This window comes from Mercenaria mercenaria, chromosome 2 (genome assembly GCF_021730395.1).
Source record: "Mercenaria mercenaria strain notata chromosome 2, MADL_Memer_1, whole genome shotgun sequence".
Lineage (NCBI taxonomy): Eukaryota > Metazoa > Mollusca > Bivalvia > Venerida > Veneridae > Mercenaria > Mercenaria mercenaria.
In genome coordinates, this window is record NC_069362.1 from 32733417 (window position 1) to 32753361 (window position 19945).

Below are 19945 nucleotides of genomic sequence, written 5' to 3' on the forward strand. Positions count from 1 at the left end.
ACATTGACCTCATTCAGCTCATATACGTTTGAAATCAGTACAAATGTTTTACATGACTGACAGATACACAAGATGTATTAATGTATCCATGTAATAGATAGTAACATAAAAATTTAGTATCCAAGCATATCAACGGCAGCTCCATATGACATGCCGCGTTTTGATTAATCTAAAGAACGGCCAATTTTTTTATAAGCAAGGCATGTTGATTTTCGCTACTACATTTTGCTATGTTCTAACGGCTGACAAGGTAATGCGATAATTTTAAGATGAATATACATAAATAGCATTGACGATCTCTTTTTAAGGGCTCGATCACATATATATAAGTAATATAGGCATCTCTTCTTCCTCGGACATACCACTACAGCAAAGAAACCTTTCGAGATATTCACTAAGCATCTTTGTGGGATGTTCCCTATTGCATCAGTAAGGGCTCGAATTGAGTCACAAAACGTCACAAGTACACATCAGTGAGCACTGAGACACTTGACTTTCACTTTTGAGAACCTACTGTTGACGAGCGCCTTCAGTGACTGTCAATCATGAACAAAGTCCAGAGTTTTATAAACCAGGAATATTGACCTTCACTTTAAAAGTGTGCCGACTTCGTCAAAATGGCATTCCAATGTACAAAGATATAATAAAATCTACGAAAAGAGTCAATAGATATTAAGACCCCACAAAATGAACCAAGGAAATGCGCATACTTTTGGACAGAATTGCATTACAGACTTGTATATGGTACATCGGCATACATAATAAACAACATATTATTATAAGAATGCCATGTGACATGAGTCTTAGACAGATATTGAATTTTCATCTACAACATGACCAGATTTGAATGTGGATCTACCATTGCAGATCTGTGTTCACATTGAATTTCGGCCTACGATTTAAACAAGTATTTTAATGTAGGTCTACGATTGTTACCTGTGTCTATATAGAATGTCGATCTACGACATGAACATTTTTGAACATTTATGTTGGTGTACGATTGTCGGTCTTAAAATCGCTTCACATAGGAGAATCTTTTTATACTTATTTTTACATTTACAAACATTTTTAATACAACAAAAAAGAATTTGGTAAGCTAAGATTAACATGCAAGATATTTCCCCATTCTTGAATTCTCATTAGCTTATCTGCCCTTTTCTACAGTTTATTTTGAAAATATCCTGCCAAAACTGGAAGTCAATTAATAAAATATGTGAAATGAACCTTTGGAAGCATCGAATGCAATCAAGCAATATAATAGCCTCGGCTGAATTGAGTCTGTTCATCAAAGGAAATGAAATGTACAACAGCACTCACGCCCCCTAGCACCGGCGTATTCCGAATTCTATTATAGTACAAAATGTTCTCCATGACCCTAAAGGAAATTATAACAAAAGCGAGTCCCAGTATGGGGATACTTTTTATAGCCGCCACACGGCACTCAAAGACCCCTGTTGGGATAGTTAATAAAAATAAATAAAGGAGAAAAACTTGATACAATGATAGATGTATAAATACATTTATCCATAACTTCTCAGCATTTCTCACCACATGACATCACCTTTCATTGTTTGTTGGTTATCACTTCACGTACTGTACACTACCTCTGTCCAGAATACATCGGAGAGCATATCACGTAGAGACTAGTTTCTTATGCCCTTCAAAATACGAAAAGTATGAAATTGTCGTAAGACAACAAGAAGAAAATGGCATGAACCTCAAACATTCTCTTAGTGCGTATTTCCATATTTCGAAGCGAAAGCAATACATTTATGGCCTGAAATGAAAGACTAAATGAATAATATAATGAATGAAATGAACACTTACATGTAAAGGCACGCGAAGTACGTTTATGAAATTATCGTAAGTTAACAAGAATAAAAATGTTCTCTACTTACTCAAGTGCGCATGCATGACGTTGGAGTGCCGGTATGTTAATACGTTTGATGCCCGTCACCATGGTTAACCATAATGGAAATGGCAATTACAGATGAATGAATATATTGGAAATGTATAGGGATATAGGAATTACGGGTTGGTGGACTATTTACAAAGACAGTATGGATAACACATAAATTATGCAATAGATACAAAACAAATTGTGTATCTGACCCTGCGACCCCTTACCCCCTTTTTATAATTTGCATATAATTACAATGTGCTTGCTGGTGGATTTTTAAAGCAATCCGTCTACAATATGTTTCCGTTACAGCTTCTTTATGTTGTTGGCCTACTTCGCAAAGCATGGCTCTATGGCTGTGTTTGGGGTGCTCTGTGCTTCCGGGAAATCTACCCTTACCTTTTAAACATCAGTTTACTTTTATTTCAATGTATCATCTCTTTCCCCTGTAACTTCACAAGGTAAAACCCATAGGGATGCGTTGTTAACATGTTCCTGAATGCATACTTTTCATGGAGTCTTTTGTTGTTTGGTGAATTCTTTTTAATTATAAGACTCAAAATTAAATTCATTGGGGCATCTGACATTTTTTAAAGAATGGTACTTGAATTTCTGATTTTCTTAATTTCAGTGGGGATATAGCTTGTAAATACATCTTATATAAAAAAAGATCTTTCATGCCAACGTAGTAAGACTAAAGAAATAATGTAGTATTATAATAATGGCACATTTATTCATTTTAAGTTACACTCATGAGTGCATTGTGTAAACTATTTTACAGTAATACAGTTTCAAGAAAGGGGTGCTTAATTCTAAAAGTATCAAAATATGCATCAATATCATTGAACAAATGTAATTATAACATTTCTAATGCACACGAGTAAACCTGTATTAACATGTAGCTTGAATTGATAGGGCGGTGCTATTTTATACGCAAACCCAAAATAATTTTATTGTATGGAGACCTCTACGGTGTTCACATGTCATTGTGTAAACGTTTCATCAGTTCATCGATATCTTATACTCCATAATAAGCTGAACTGCCCAGAGTATTAGTGCAAATACTAACGCGCAATTATCAAAAACCTTTCCAATATCTATCCAAGTGACTTCAAGTTCAGGACAGACATCATCTTCTTTGTGGTCTGCTCTTTCCATTTCCGCTTTTGTTACGGTAGTCTCATCTTGAAGTCTTATACTTGAAGCGTGTTGGGGGTTATTCATAACTAGACTTTGTTTGTTGATATCATCTGGTTCAATGGCATCGGCCCATGTCTGTTGTCGATTCTCAATTGTTGTTACATCTGACGTGGTTTTTATATTATAGAAATGTTTACAACGTATTATCCTCATACAATATCGCAAATACTTCGGAACATCTTTTTGTCCATTGTTATTGTATATTCTCAATGAAACGACAGTAAGAAATAGTAAAATGACACTGTACATTAACATACATATCATAAGATAATTCATGTCTGATAATGGTTGAGATCCCTTCGGCATGTTATCACTAAGGATACCCATGTAGACCGCAAATGACAGCAAAACTGTTATTGAAAATGACGTTCTTTCTCCTGACTCCTGTGGTAGCAAGAATACCCAAGGATTAAGGAATCCAAGAGTAAATATTGGAATTATTAAGTTTGCAATCACATACAAACTTCGCCTTTCGAATTTTATTGTGATGCTGAGTCGCGAAAACGTCACTGTTGACGTCACAGACAAGGATACATCTGTCAGTAGCCATGCACTATGAGACTCTGTGTCTGGTTCAGCCACAGTTATTGTATGGTTTGTGTCCTCTATCAGTTCTATTTCGTCTGAACTATATCCCCAAGGTGTAATTAATATTTTGCATATTTGACGATCAAATGGATACTTTGTTATATCAACTGTACAGATAGTTTCCAACATATCTAAACTGTTCATTGCAGCGTTACCATTATATTCGATTTTCACATTCTTACTATTTGTACCGGGAGCGTTTTTAAGATCCGGGTAGTCAACCATAATCACATCCGGAGTCCAAACATCAGAATGCGGGAGTACAATGTGCTCAACGCCACCATACTCGGATGCATTCCAGGTTAATCTATCTTCTTTCCATCTAAAGGTAAATGAAGAGAGAAAATTTGCTTTGCCAGAAAGATCATCAAAGCTCCTTAAGCCCCTAAATGTAAAGGTAATATAGACTTGCACAGCATGTGACTGCAGTATCACTGGCCGGATCCGTTTCTCATAGTTACTCAGTTTATCTTGGTAGAGACGATTGACGTCGTCAATCACTTGACACTTTACCGCCACAGCTAGCAATGTCAAGCACAATGGTAACCTCATTATTTAATCTGTAAAAAAGAATATTGTCGCGTCAATAAGAATTACATGAAAATATATACGATTTTGAGTATCCGAATATTTATAGAACTGTTTTGAATCTGACTTAAAGCAGCCAGCTTCAGATAGTATAATTTTACACATAATGTTAGTAAACTACCGAATAAATCATGAATAAATTTGTTTATAACTATGTGGCCGGTCTGCAGATTTTTGCCATTCCATAATGCTCAGATTTTCACAGGTCCATTTTTTTTCAGCGTGTGTTTCGTTGTTTCATTTCCAGCGGTGTGTAAACCAGTCCTATTCCGATTTGAATTTTACAAAAAAAAATCCATAATCTAAACAACTTTTGTTACAATGCTATCGGTAATTCAAATTAGCTTTTAAATGCCAAATAACAGATAAATAAATACACAAATTTGTGTAAAAAACAATACAATAGGGTTATTATAATAGTAGCTCAATTTGGCTCGAGTGAATTTTGCTAGTTCGGATCTCATGAGGCATTTTTATATACATCTATACACATCGATGACACATCAGCGTCTTACGATTTTGTTATATACCAGTACAACTAGTACAATTCGCTACTGAGACAGATCTGCATTCGGTATTAAAATTGAAAAAGAAAGTGGTAAAAAGTAGCGTCCAAATGAAATGATCGTGGTTTGAAGCTTTCAAAAATATCAAAAAATCAAACAATCATCCAAAATAAACATATCAATCTTAACAGAATTTTTAGAACTAATGTGACTACTTATGACTATATAGTAAGAAAAGATAACATTGAGATATTTTTCATAAACTGAAATTTATTTATAACATTACTTACGTCTCCTTTCATAAACAAATAATGTGTATCCGTTGCAATGTTACAAGTTATTGTGAATAATGAAATGTTCAAATACATATATCTCTTAAAACCATCGTTACGCGATCTGTTTTACTGATAGTACCACGGAATGTTTTTCCAATTTCACTAGATCGTGTTGACAGTGTGCGAGGATTGTTTCAAAATTATTATGACTTATTATAGATAAATTTAGGGATCTGCAGAAAACGAATGATGTGTTCATCTCCTCTTTGAAATCTCGCCCTTCAGGGTGTTAACATATTCAAAATGCAATGAAAAGATAGTTATTGTTACTGCGGGCAAAGAACCAAATAAATGTCAGAACTGCGTAAGAGACAATGCTTATCGAAAGAACGAAGTTACCTTCATTGACGAAAACATGGTTTCACGGGCCAATTAAACCCGCGATCGCGATATAACAAAATAATGTAAAAGCAGCGTATGGAACTGATATAACTGTTGAGATGTGGTTGCTTCGCGTTGGTGAACGTATCGCTAAGAAACGAGGACGGCCAATATTTCAGTGACACCAAAGCAGATTTCATTCCGGGTAAAAACTGAAGCCTCGATTTTAACATAGTCGGAAATATAATGGTTCTTTATAATAAATGTATTGTATTATTGTTGATAAAATAAATGATTGGCCTCATGATTTATTATTGATGTAAACCCCTGGTGGAATTCTCATGGAAATAATTTATTTTACATCTAGTTGTGAGAGAAGTATGTCAATTACTACTGAAACAGTGGATTTTAAGACCTTTTTCTTATACAAGACAAAGGCAGAGCAAATATGCACCCTGAAATTTACCTTTCCCACGGCATTTCGGAATATCAAGCGCAGCTGACTTATGACTCCGTTGAAGCTGCATTAACAAGTAAAATTATTTTCAGTTTAATGGCTAGCCTTTATTGTAAAATAGTCCGACATTACTCCCTTACATGTAACAACGCAAATGATAGACATTTTAATTCGTTTACAAAGACGATACAACCTTAACACGACGTGCAACGTCTCGGGTCAAGTATATAGAAAACTATGACGTCAACAAGTAATCATTGTTACAGTTTATTCTCATCTTCCACACGCTAAGAAACACACAGCAAACTGAAAACGTACAGTAGCGAATGCATATATGTGTACATAATTGAAACACACGCAAGCACACACACATAAAGACCATGTCGATAGAACCGAAAAAGGGTGGGGCACCACCTTGGATAGAACATTGGCAAAATCACATCGGGGAGAATTAAACGTGGATATGATGAGCACCGAAGCTCCCGCTTAAACCCAACAATGCTCCAAAGTAACCGGACAAAATATAAAAAAAAACTTATTCCAACCAGAAGAAATCGTATGACGAACAAAGCACACATTTTGTAATTGACACTTTATTGGTTCCAAAATGTAATGTCCTCTTTCTGGAAGCCTGAACAATAGAATCTACCTTATACTAAAACTCAAGACTAAGGCTAATTTCTGACAGTATTGGCTAATGAAAAATGTAGAATCTATTGGCTAAATTTGACATTCATCTGACGTTTGCTAATAAGACTAATTTATTTACTTTATCCAGCACTGATAAAGAAAAAAAAACAATAGGTAACAATTATACAAAATATGCCAGGGACGGTATATACAGTTCAGAAAATGAAATCAAATTTTATTACAGTTTCTTTTCCCACTGAAATATAGTGGTGCGTTTTGTAGGTAATATACTTCGATATATTTTAATATAATTTAATTTAATTTAATTAATAGGTAATGTACTTCGATATAATTTATCTAGAAATTATAATGTGCTTTTAAATTGTTTAGAGTTTTCTTCATGAGTAGAAATGAATGCTACTTCCTACTGGACTAGAAATATTTTGAAATTATTGATGATAATTGTAAATGTCATCACTTCTGCGTGAAAGACATTTTATGCCTGAACAATCTTACATGCTTGGATTCTGCATAATTACCTCTAAACAATACGAATGAAAAAATCGAGAAAAAAAACATCTATGAAAAACTTTTCAAACACAATTGATCCAACAAGAAGACAATCCACGGAAAAGATGTAATTAAAGATGTAATAAGGCTTGATCCATGTTGGATATTTATCCTTGTTCGTTTTTATATTTTAACAGCAATTTCAATGCTATACATCTTTCTGTTTTACAACAAACTTCATTAGTTGTTAAATATCAAACCCTTAAGACTATTTCAAAGACTTTATAGATGGATTTTAAAATCCGAACATACTTACAGATTTTAATTATTTCTGTATATGAGTCATGGAATTCAACAACAGACTTATTTCATTCTTACAGTACTTTATATCCTGATCAAGAGTGTGAACTTAAACAGCTCTATGGGTTTAACTGATGTATAACATACATTTTGGCGGCCTAAATAGATTATTGATACTCCTGATTTATTATAAAACTATGGTAGATACATTTGTATATGTACTAAATCAGTTTTGTAAAAGTAATTCGTTTTTAACATTTATATTTTCATGGAATTGAGTTCGCTCTCTATCTCTCTTCGAAAATGGCTAAGGTATACAATTTTAATTTTATTCGGGTGTATAATAATTAGTTAACTCAGTTGGTTTTGCTCTTGCATCACTCAGATTCAATCCGTTGTAAATTTTACTGACCGTCTGAATGAATAAGCTGGCATTAAGTACTTGATAGACGATAACAATGAAAGTAGATTTAGATAAATATGTTGTTGTTGTTTTTACTATGCCAACACATTTTCCTCAGGAGAATAAAACTAATTAAAACCATATCGAACGACTTACATTAACTGATACCAAATCCGTTGAAGCACAGTTGAAATCACGAGCAAATATGAATCGTTTGTCTTAGCGGGTCAATTTAAAAAAACTGCTATACCTAGTTCCGAGATGGATACTAACTTATAACAAATCATTAGTTAATGATATTGCATTTAATTCAATTGCCTTATTTTACTTTATTCTACCTCATCTGCATCACTGATGCCTATCAACCATTGATATGTATTTATAAACGACAGACACAGCTTGATAAATGTTTATAACCGACAGACACAGCTTGATAAATGTTTATAACCGACAGCTTGATAAATGTTTATAACCGAAAGACACAGCTTGATAAATGTTTATAACCGACAGACACAGCTTGGTAAATGTTTATAACCGACAGACACAGCTTGATAAATGTTTATAACCGACAGACACAGCTTGATAAATGTTTATAACCGACAGACACTTAAGTCAAACAATCTACAACATCGCCTTAACAGTAGGCTCTATACACAGGAAGTATAAGGGCACCCTTATACTGTTTTTGTTTTGTTTTTGTTGGGTTTAACACAATTATAGGTCATAAGGGGACTTACCAGCTTTGATGGTGGAGGAAGACCATAGGTGCCCCTTTGTGCATTATTTCATCACGAGCGGGCACCTGGGTAGAACCAGCGACCTTCCGTAAGCCAGCTGGATGGCTTCCTCACATAAATAATTCAACGCCCCATGTGAGGCTCAAACCTGAGTGAGGCTCGAACCCACATCAGTGAGGGGCAAGTGATTCGAAGTCAGTGACCTTACCCACTCGTCCACGTACTGAAGCCCCCTACCCTTATACTCTATCCGACGATATAACATAATCTAGAACTTTTTTTGACAGTGACATGTTTAGAGTATTCCTGATTAGAGGTGTTTTGACTTTCGTAGCTTACGACTATTTTCTTGTAAAAAATAAATTAAACTGTAAAAATTATTTATAATTCAGAGCAACAGATAAGCTGCGTTTTTGCGTAAATACCCAATCAAATTTGCAAAATACGCCGTAGAATTTTCTTCGAATGCGTAAAATAATACCCAATTCTAATCCCGATGCATGCGTATCATAGTAGATCAACGTTCTAAATATTCAAGTCGTACACAAACTTCCGAAGATGTCCAGATCTCAGATCAACAGTAAAAAGCCTAGATCGTACATCAACATTTAAAAATGTCCAGGTCGTAGATCAACATTTAATGAAGGCCAAAGTTCGTAAGCATAGATTAGTATTCCAAAGATCAACCTTCAAAGGAAGTCCAGGTCAAAGATCGTAAACATTAAAAAATGTTCATCTCGTACATTTAAGACAAAACATGGCATTAGGTGTACTTTGCTAAGTATATAATCTATTATGTGCTAGCCGAAGAACACTATATTAGTTAAATAATGATCAGAAATTCTAACCTACTTCCATTTTACCTGACGGCAAATAAGACAATCAGAAATCGTCATGAAAGTCGTGACACTTTGCTCACAAATCCGTTACCAAGGCTCGTCCGAAACCATTTCATCGTGTAACCGATATCCCTTAACGTGAGTGGAGTTTTTGCCACTGACCTTTCAAGGCGATACCCTACTGTGTTGCTTCTCCATATATGTTTTGTGTCTGTTTGTTACTTCTTTGTTATTATTGCATTCATTTGTGTTACCGTGTACATGTGTTCAGCCACTGTATACCTGTACACAATTTCACATACTCATATTTCCATATGGAGTGCTGTATGGGCGGCTGTGTTCTTTGAATGTAGCTTTTCGTGTTGGACTTTTGTACTTGTTTTTTAGCCTCACACGTGCCTATGATGTCGCCCCTCATTCTTCAACATGCTACACATTTCATTTTCTTATGTTTGGGTGCCACCCAAGGCTAGCAAACGATGCGTGTTTGGGCATCGAACCCAATAAATCTGAATCGAGTCCAATTAAATGTCTGTTTCCATTTGGTTACAGTTGAGATTAATATTTTGGTCTTAAAGACTTCATTTCATTTTTTCTGTCTGAATTTGTATCATTATAAAATGTCTGCATATTATGCAAATGAAATGCATACTTACACCACGAAAGCTCTGAATAACGATTTAAGTAGTTCTACATATATACAACGTATAGAATTGTATCGTTGCGACACACTGTCGTATGGTGAGCCGTAGGTTGAAACCCGCAAGTGTCCCTTTGGTCATTATTTGGCACAGATTTGCACCTGAGTAGAACATCGATAGCTTTTTCATATGACATATTCTACATTCTTTCGTGATTTCGAACCCACAACGGCGAGAAAGTCAGCGGACCTGTCAGCTTCGGAAACCACCGTATTAAATTTGAATTGCAACGACTGTATTAGAGAGCTTTCCTAGTCAAGCAGCGTTCGTTATGGTTAAACCGTTTGTATGATTTAGGTCATGTTTTTGGCATCGAACATTGGTAGTTCTGCGTGGAATTTCTCTGTGCATCTACGTACATAGCAAGTACGATACATTCTCACATGCTTAGTTGTTTTTTACTTATTTTTTTACTTATTTTGTTGCCTAGAAATATTGTAAACGAAGTAATTACTCATGTTAGGAAAAGCAGAGGCAGAGATTCAACAGGAACGGTCACGACCGAAGCACGCAGCCTCCAACAAACAAACCTCGACAGCAGTGAATACAATATATATCTGCAGAAAATAAAAAGAAGAAGCAAACAAAAGGTAATGCAATGTTAAAATGGATATCAATAAAGAAACTACCTTATGCAGAGAAATAAAATATCTATACTTAATAGAGAATCGTACAGGAATTTGACATTTAACGGCAAATGCGACAGTACTGGAAATACATTATATACAAGGATGACTAAACATCATATAATATTAAATTTTAATTATTTCGAGGCAAAAAGGCAATATTTCGGAGAATTGTTTCGCATACATTTCCATATTTGTCATTTTTCCTCTGATCAATGAATCGTACTGTTCCAGTAGTGAACATTTGCTTAATCAGTTCCAATGTTCGAACTGAATGATAAACATCTCTCCTTAATGGTATTATTATATATTAATGGTCTTGGAAATAAAAAAAAAGTCAAAAGCTTGGTCGTAGCCTAATGTCAAAAGTCATCTCCATGCATATATTTTTGCCTGATTATAAAATATATTCTCGCTTAACAAATCGCGCACGCTCACACGGACTATTATCCATCTAACTAGTTTCATTCCGTGACTCTAGTCACCCCCGCCCCCTGTGACGGTCCGTAAAATGAAAGTGATAATTACGTCAAGACTGCCATCTATATTTAGCTTTTTTCGTGATTATCTGGAATAACTGAATGCATAACATTCATTTTACCACATTTTGATTACAAGGCAGATGTAAGCTGAGTTGTACAAATGTTGAAGATGCCTAACTGAATTGTAACATGTGATTTATTTCATACCCGAAAATATGCAACCAGTGGATCTCTTTGAATTCTAATACATGACTACCAAATAGAATTCAGTATGTGTCGGTATGTATACATTTAAAAAAGTCCTATTCTCTTCGGCTCATTAAGTCCCGCAAATGTATTATTTTTTATTCTTTACCGAGTCGCTAACCATAGTTATTCACATATTTTTCGGTACAGCTCTTACAGTTTCTTACAAAGTGTCATTCCGAATTTCTGCACTTATATTGAACCTTTCGCCTGCAGATGGCAATAAAATTCGAAGAAAATAGTAATGCCTTTCTTATTTCTTAACGATATAAGTCTAAGCGCTTAATTCTTTTGGTAGGACAATTCTTTTATGATGATCATGGTTCGATTCAACATGTGATGAAAAATTGTTTATGAAATATTTGGTACTGGAAGAAAAATAAAACGTTGGAAAATCGTAGTTCAGACTGGTTTATTTTGAAATTATAGGGAATACATATTTTTACTGCATGTGAGAATCCTGCAAACATTTGACATTATGGTTCGTTTTTTCAGAGGAAAACATGACTTTATAATGTTTCTTATAAAATATTTGGTAACGTTTCAAATCGTAATAATATGTAAATAGTCGTTTTCATTTTTTTTTTTTTTTAAAGAGGTAATTTAACTGTGTTCATTACAAAACTGAATTCATTTGGACTAGTTCCCAGCAATAATAACCCATAATTGTTTGTTTGTTTCGTGTTTAGTGCCGTATTTCAGTTATGGTTTTGTACTAGTATCACTGTAAAAGCACATATTTTCGCCGGGTCAAAATCATAGTTAGCAAATTTGAAATATTGAGTATGCACGTGAGGTTTTATATTCGCGAGATTATAATAAAGGTTATATTTATTAAGAAGTAATCAGTAAATGCATGCATTCTTGCATACAATATTTGTAAGTCAAAGTTCATTATGCAACGTCATGTTGTTTCAACGTCATCTGATATCATCGAACTGGCTAACTTAACCAGCAAATAAATGTCTATAGTTCTTGGGAAAATACTGCAAGACAATGCGCACATTGAATTTGCGTTCCGTATGAAGAACTGATAAATAAAACGAATGCGATTTCTCTTTTTATAATCGTATCTATTTAGGTGCTTAGGAATCCACCTTGAAGCAATCTTTCGTATGTACTAACTCCAGTTTTTCTTTCAATATTCCTAGCACATTTTCATAAGACAGATTTTGAACTAATTTCTTGTTAGTGCATGTCAATCAATTCTTTAGATCGTTTCACTGGTTTTCGGTTTCGTCATCAGGCTGTCAAATACATTTTTCAAATACATGTATATTAAAAATTAATAAAACACTCTTTTGATGTTACGCATGCAGTAAGATCAACACATTATCTATATCATATCAATGTTTCAAAAGTATTGAAACACAAAGATATAATTTAATTCATTTTGCTACCACGTCCCATTTTTTAAAAGTCACGAAATACGCATGAAAAGTGTTTTTTTTTTTTTTAGAGAACGAGTGAATACAGTAATCGAACGATAATTTGATATTTGTAAACAAACGCAGTCGGCCGTATTATTTACCAGTTTAGGTAAATCACGCATAGACGATACGGATTAGTATCTCAAACTGAGACTCGATGAACAAAGTTACTTTGAATGTACTGTATTAGCGCAACGCGTTAGGCCGCTAGGTATGACATCCGAGGTCCGGAGTTCGATACTTGGTTGAAGTAACCTTTTATTAAAAATTTTTTTCAGCATAGATACAATACCGGTTTTTCCACTGCCTTTGAAAATAATACGATAATACAGCATGCACGGGTTTTTCGTGAACATCCATTTATACCGATGGAATGTAAGTACAGTACCCCCCCCCCCCCCCCCCCCCACAACACACACACACATATTATTATTACACTAACATACCATTCCATAGCTCGGAATGGCGAACATTGAAGAAGCTTCTGACGTGTGATTTCACAGCCTATGAAGGCGAGAAATCTGAAACGGACACAGCTGACGATCTGCAACATATACAGTGGATGAGCCGGAAATGAAATGAATTGTAAATTGCATTGATTAAAATTTCATTGATATAAAAAAGAAAGAAAAAGAAATTAGAAAAATAAAAAAGTAATACACGTAATAAGAAAAAAAAAGAGAAGACAAACTGAGAATCAAACTGTAATAAAGCAAGGCTACATAAATCATTTCCTTAGAAAATAGAGCTCGAACTCGTGCTATTTTTCGCACTGCATTAGATAACCTACAGCTTAGCCACCTGAGCTATTTCACCATTCAAGTAAATTGTAATTTTCATTCCACAAGTATCATAAGAAAGCCTATCTAATTTACCGTGATAACTGACCAACCTAAATTATCTTTCTTAGACTCGCCTGACATTTTCGCGCCATTTTAATTATCGTTCGCCGACTGTACCATAGACAAGAAAACGAAATGGTATAGACTATGAGCCAGAAGGGGTTTTGCTCCCCTCCCCCCCCCCCCCCCCCCCCCCAGGGGGAATTTTGTGGACCATAGTTTTTTGAAACTCCAATGTGTGGTGAACATTTTGGCATAAAGTTTGCAACTGGCGAGTGGGGCTTTTCTCCGTAACACCACCTTAAAATACGTTACCCTCAAAACCAATAATTTTTTCATCAATTTTTACAGACGAATGGTACCATTATGTTAGTAAATCATTTCAAATTTGCATATTTTATTACAAGGTGTATACTAGATGCTGCAATTTGATAAAATTTCAATATCTAAAATGTGATGTTAAAGAAGAAAAATATCGGAAAAAGATATGTTACCCTAAAAAAAGCAACATTTTTGGCATGAAGTTTTTATTGCAAATTTAGATGACCAGGTAATTAGAAATTGAAGTTACTATTAAAAAGTTCAAAGTTCAGCAAAAATAATGATATATAGATTGCTAGTATAAGTTAAGGGAAAGCATACTTTTAGCGATTCTTAAAATGTAACGTCATTCTTCCAAAATATGCTAATTTTCAATCATACCTACTTCAAACATGTTTTTCATAAAAATGTTCTATCAATTTTATATTGACATTCTTTAGTTACACGTAATACAACTATATACTTATTTATCAACAAACCTCTAACTTGTAAGATGTCTTACATTGAATTCTACATTACATTTTACGTTACCAAACATACAAATTATATTGTATGTCTACATTTTCTTTTAAACACACTTTATCAGTTGAAAAAAACAACAACAATATAATTCTGTTCTCAACAGTATAGTTTTGCATTTCAAACTGAAGGTTTAACTTAAAACACGTATAAATATATCAAATTAAGTTACAGTTTACGTTACCGAACAAACTAACTATATCTCTTGTGTTCTGTTACCTTAAATATACTGTAGCACTTAGAAAAAGCATATCTACAATTCATTCTAACACGATCCGCAGCAGCTGCTATATAAACATATAGCGAATTCGCATATACATGAATCTACGATAAAATATAGCTCTTCCATTCCGCCCTACGATTGTAACATGACTGTGAGATTCTACTCTGCTTCCATTATATACAGTATAATACCGACTAAATATTCGATTTTTCAGTGCTAGTAGTAATAAAAAGTACATCAAATTTTCTGAAACAAACAATTTCTAACTGATGAATTTATTTGTTGATATTTTTACCGTAAGAAAATGTTTCAGCCCGGTAAGTTTCAACTTCAACACCAGTGCATCTATGTCTGGTCGTGTGTGTAGTGTACAATTCCTGCGTTGTAGCTAGGCACCACAAATGTCAACTAGATTCTACTTTGACAGTAAATAAATCATAATTCATGTTCCAATCTTCCAGACTCAAGTGTTTACGTGTTTATATGCCGCCGCAATGTCCTAGCGTGTATGTTTCAGTGCCATCATGTAGGTGACGTGTACTATTTTTAGAAACTGCATATATAAACTCTGCATTAAGTATTTATCTCTGATTTCTATATCCGACCTTAGATGTTATTAAAAATAACATTTTCACGGCAATAACTACTTAATAATTTAATTAAAATTTATTGAATATCGGAAAATTCCGTTTGATGTAACGCTTTCCATTCGTGGGGAGGTTTTTATAATAGCATATGGCCAACCGAATGACATAGCGTGCTAAAATGTAGTGCTGTAAAATGCGAAGAATTTGCGTGGTTAGAATCGAAATAATAAATATGTTCCAATAATTTTATCAGTTGATAAAATATGGGCAGTCGTTCGGACGCGAATATTAAATCACTCGTGCTACGCACTCGTGATTTAATTATTACGCATCCGAACTCCTGCCCATATTTTATTAACTGATAAAATATAGGCACATATTTATTATTTCTTAAATCAAAATATGTTTTTAACATTACTTTGCATTTTAACTTTAAACCCATGTATTTAAAAAACAGTCTACGTTACAATTTACGTTGTACGTTACCTAACATATAAGCTATACATTTTCATGTATTCTGTATTGTGAACATATACTTTATCTTGGAAAAAAAGCAAACTTACAATGATTTTTTTTTTGTTTTAAATATTTTGCTTTCAATTCTAAACACATTCTAGAACCTTATTTACATGGTCCATGATTACACCTTCACGAGAACACTATGCAGCCAAACATTTTTTAAACAATTGATATATATATTCAGCTATTTAAGCACATTGAAGTGACATACTTATAATATACACAGACATTGCCCAACACAGTGCTCTATAAAGATGCTAAATTTAAAACAGGCATATCACGATATTTAGAAATCTTGTGCATGTTTATGCATACACATTTTACATTTTGTTAACTGCTGTATTTTGTAACTGTGATTGTTTTGAATGTACAGTAGATTCATTCATTTACATAGACTTCATCCAACATGTTGTCAATCTCAACTGTATCCTTAAGTAGATGTACATGTATCTTCTATGGAGCCGGTATCCAGTAATGGTCATGACTGGAATACTGTGACTTTCTTTAATACGGTATGTATATATTGATGGTAGTTCAATAAGACAATTATAGGAACTGCCTCAAAATAGGATATTCTGCAAGTGAAATTAATGTAACTCTAGTAGGTAAAGTAAAGTGCATTTGATTGCCCACTCTGAAGGCAAATTCTTACAAAACTAACTCTTTTGATGGCAAATATGGGACTTTAAACTTTTATGGGTGAATTCCGTTACCAATTGACAAGTTTATTCCAGACAGAGGACCTATTTGATTTCCAGTCATTTGAACCTCAACTGGTTTCTAGAGAACCTAAGGTCAGAGACAAATAACACTATTGGGGAATATTGTTACTAAAAGTCAAGCCACTTGTGTGAAGTTCGGAGGCCACTTTCTTCCAAAGGTTTGTGTACCTCATACTAGCAACCCTATTCAACATCAACATCAAAAGCCCGCTAGAGTACTGCCCTTCAATCACACTGGGCAGTTGCCTTTTAATAATGTTGTGTACCAACAGTCAATCTATCATTGTTTTATCTAGGTCATGAGGGCATTTGTCTAGGTCATGAGGGCATACAGGCCTGGTGGTTGCCACCACTAGAAACCTTATTGTATTCGGTACCACCTTCTCTAACAGGGTTCCATCTTCCTGCATTTAACCCAAGTGCATGTACATCAAGTCCATCTCCATGACAGCAACTATGGAACAAATATATGTTGAGCAATACTTGTCCTGCGTCGCAAACTGCAGTGTCGTTGTTTGGGGATCAGTGTCCTTCATGTCTATTTTACTAATTCCTTCATTCCGAGGTTGGTAGTTTACACTACCCTTACTGTGCACATTTCGGGGGAAAGGGTTGGGTTATGACAACAATTACTGTATGGACCTTGCTCCTGAAACTATGGCTTTACACAATTATGGAAACATCGACTTGGAGGGGCTGGGTCTATGGGATGTGTTCATGTCTCCTGTTCTGATGGATAGACCAGTAGGGGCACGTTGTGCCAGAGTCTCACTTATTGGTCTGGTTTTGGCTTGCTTACCCTTACTCAGTAAGTGGACGTGTGGATTTGGTTAAGTGGCGGCAAGATCAACTTATCTCCAGTGTGAGACTGCAGTCTCTACAACTGATGGTAGATATGGCTGTGCAGCCTTTATTTAACCACAACATCCTTTGTACTTGGGTTGAAACACGAGTCCCTTCCAGATGGGTATTGGTATTTCGGGACCTTTTGAGGGACCTGTCTGGTTTAAGCAATAGAGATTCTTGGGCTGGAGGCCTAGGAAAGGGACTTCGGGTCATGGATCATTTACTTGAGACCCTCGTTTAGATATGTGTCAGCAGAGGCAAAGCCCAGTAAGCAATAGACGCAGAAACTGTGTCCATCTGTTTGAAGTCTTCCCAGCTCCCTGGGTATCCCAGGTTTATCCCTGTGAAAGATGCAGAAGCTATGTCCATCCGTCTGCCAAACTTTCAAGAAAACCCAAGTTTCTCAGATTTGTATGTTTTGCTAGGTATCTTGACTGTGTTTTAGAAATATAGGTCAGAATGAGTATCCCATAGTACACATTAGTATGGGTATTCCAGCACGGTAATAATTTGGTACATTTCTCTTTGCAACCCAAGAGTTTATGAACTAATGCAGTATGTGTATCACCTTGCATACATTAGTGTCAGTATTATGGTCCTTGCTCTGGGTATCCCAGGGCCTTGATAATTTGGTATTTTTTCCAGGCATCCTGGAAGTTTATGAACTTGGGTAAGGGTATCCCATGATCTTAAGTTTTGTTATTATATGATATGTATGGAATAACTGCTTCAGTATAGTAATTAACCATCCATTGGGGAATCTCGTCTGTTTTAAGAAGGAAGTATTTGTGGTCTGCTTCGCATTAGATGTATGATTGTTATTGGCAAAACCTCTAAGTTAATTATCCTGCAGGGTATCCCTGTTATGTCTGATTCTGCAAGGAATCCATTTGGGGCCTCCCAAGCCCTTTTGACCCACTTTATAGAACAGGGCTGGGGGAGTGTAGTGAGAATGATGTTAATGGTAACCAAGGTCACTGTCAGAGGTCACAGGAGAAACAGCAAATCAGCGAGGAGGATCGACATCACATGGCTAGGAGGATCAATCGTTTACGAGGAGTATCTCCTCTAGACCAAACTCTATTGAATGCAGTTGTATTTATCATCAACAACCGAAATCTAAGGCCATCCGCCTTTTAGCGTTAGAAACCTCTTCCACCCCTAATAAGTGTGTATAGTGAATACCATTTTTCACTTCAAGCTCAATGTCACACTTAGTCGTCAGAGGTCATACCTTAGGACTAATATTGCTTCGCATTGCAGAGTCTATGTTATTTAATTATACTAATGATAATTATGATATGCAGTCATACTGGTACATTCAAAGAGCTATATTTTCTTAATATACATTTAAATAATATTTCTAATGAATTATAAAATCTATATACATTTATTTGATAATGTTGTACATGTCTGGTGATGTTTATTTATAGTCCAATGTATATTTTTTTTTAAATCCTGACCATATAGGTAATACCAATATTTTACATATTTTTTCTTTAACACATATTTCGGAAAGGTAACGTATCATATGTGACATAATGAATAAGTTAACTCTAGGGACAGTTTTATTATATATAAATTTAATTACTGAATTGTGTATTTGCCATTATCAGTATTTTACAACTTCAAAAATCATCATTGTTGATATATTTCTAGGTTCTAGTAATTTCAAAAGAAGTAACGTAAGTTATGGATAATACATAACATCTATGCACCTAAAATGATATGAACATATGATAATTTCTATTTTAAATACATAAACATATCTAAGCGTCTTGTTTATTACGATTAATTGTACAACAGGCATGTTTATAATATTAAATTAACATAAATGGTGAATTAAATGAAAATTTGCATTGTAACGTATTTTAAATCTCCGTAACTCGTTAAAACCCCAACGGAAACTTGCAAACTTTTGTCTGTGAATACCAACTACCATAAGGTTTAAGAAAATCATAGTGTTGAAAATTCCCCCTAGGGGGGGAGCAGGGTCAATTGTCAGCTCAAGGTCTAGTATGTTTTGATTTGATTGTGTACTAGAAAATGGTTAAATATCGCATAAATATTGAATAGTTTTTATATGGCACGACAAGGACATTATTTAGTTTTTGCTGTCATTTTCTTCCCTCATCACGTTTTACGATTGTTTGTAAATTTTCAAAAAACAGATTGAAGTTTAGAATGAATAAATTTATATGATAGTATATTATGTGAAATATTTTGAACTGTTACCCGCAACTTATTGCTCTGAGCGTACGGTAAATTTCAAAAAATGTCCTTTCAGTATTTTTAACGACAATATCAATATAACAATTTGCGGCTTAGCTGTTTTGTTAGGTATAAGTAGGAATTTTAAACCGAAAATATAGGGTTTTCTTACCAAGTATCATCAAAAATATAGGAATTCTTTTAGCTATTATAAAATCCTTCTACCGTCCAACTGTATGCAACTCACTTCTTTGCCATTTCTCCTTGTTGTGTTTAATTGTCACCACCTTAGAACTGTAATTTCAAAGAAATGCCTTTTATTTTAGCCAAGTTCGATACGATTGAGAGATTTTTTA

The 19945-nt window shown here is 34.6% G+C and overlaps 1 protein-coding gene across 1 annotated transcript; it reads right to left on the reverse strand.

Annotated features, from left to right (window-relative positions):
• Window positions 1–2853: 2853 nt before the first annotated feature.
• Window positions 2854–4564, reverse strand: LOC123562654 (acetylcholine receptor subunit alpha-like). The gene has a single exon (XM_045355272.2). It carries the CDS (start codon window positions 4238–4240, stop codon window positions 2903–2905), a length of 1338 nt encoding a protein of 445 aa, XP_045211207.1. The 5' UTR covers window positions 4241–4564; the 3' UTR covers window positions 2854–2902.
• Between the last annotated feature and the right edge of the window lie 15381 nt (window positions 4565–19945).

What these genes read in the sequence shown, in the direction of transcription:
- LOC123562654 (XM_045355272.2), bottom strand. Translation starts at nt 4,240, where the DNA reads ATGAGGTTACCATTGTGCTTGACATTGCTAGCTGTGGCGGTAAAGTGT.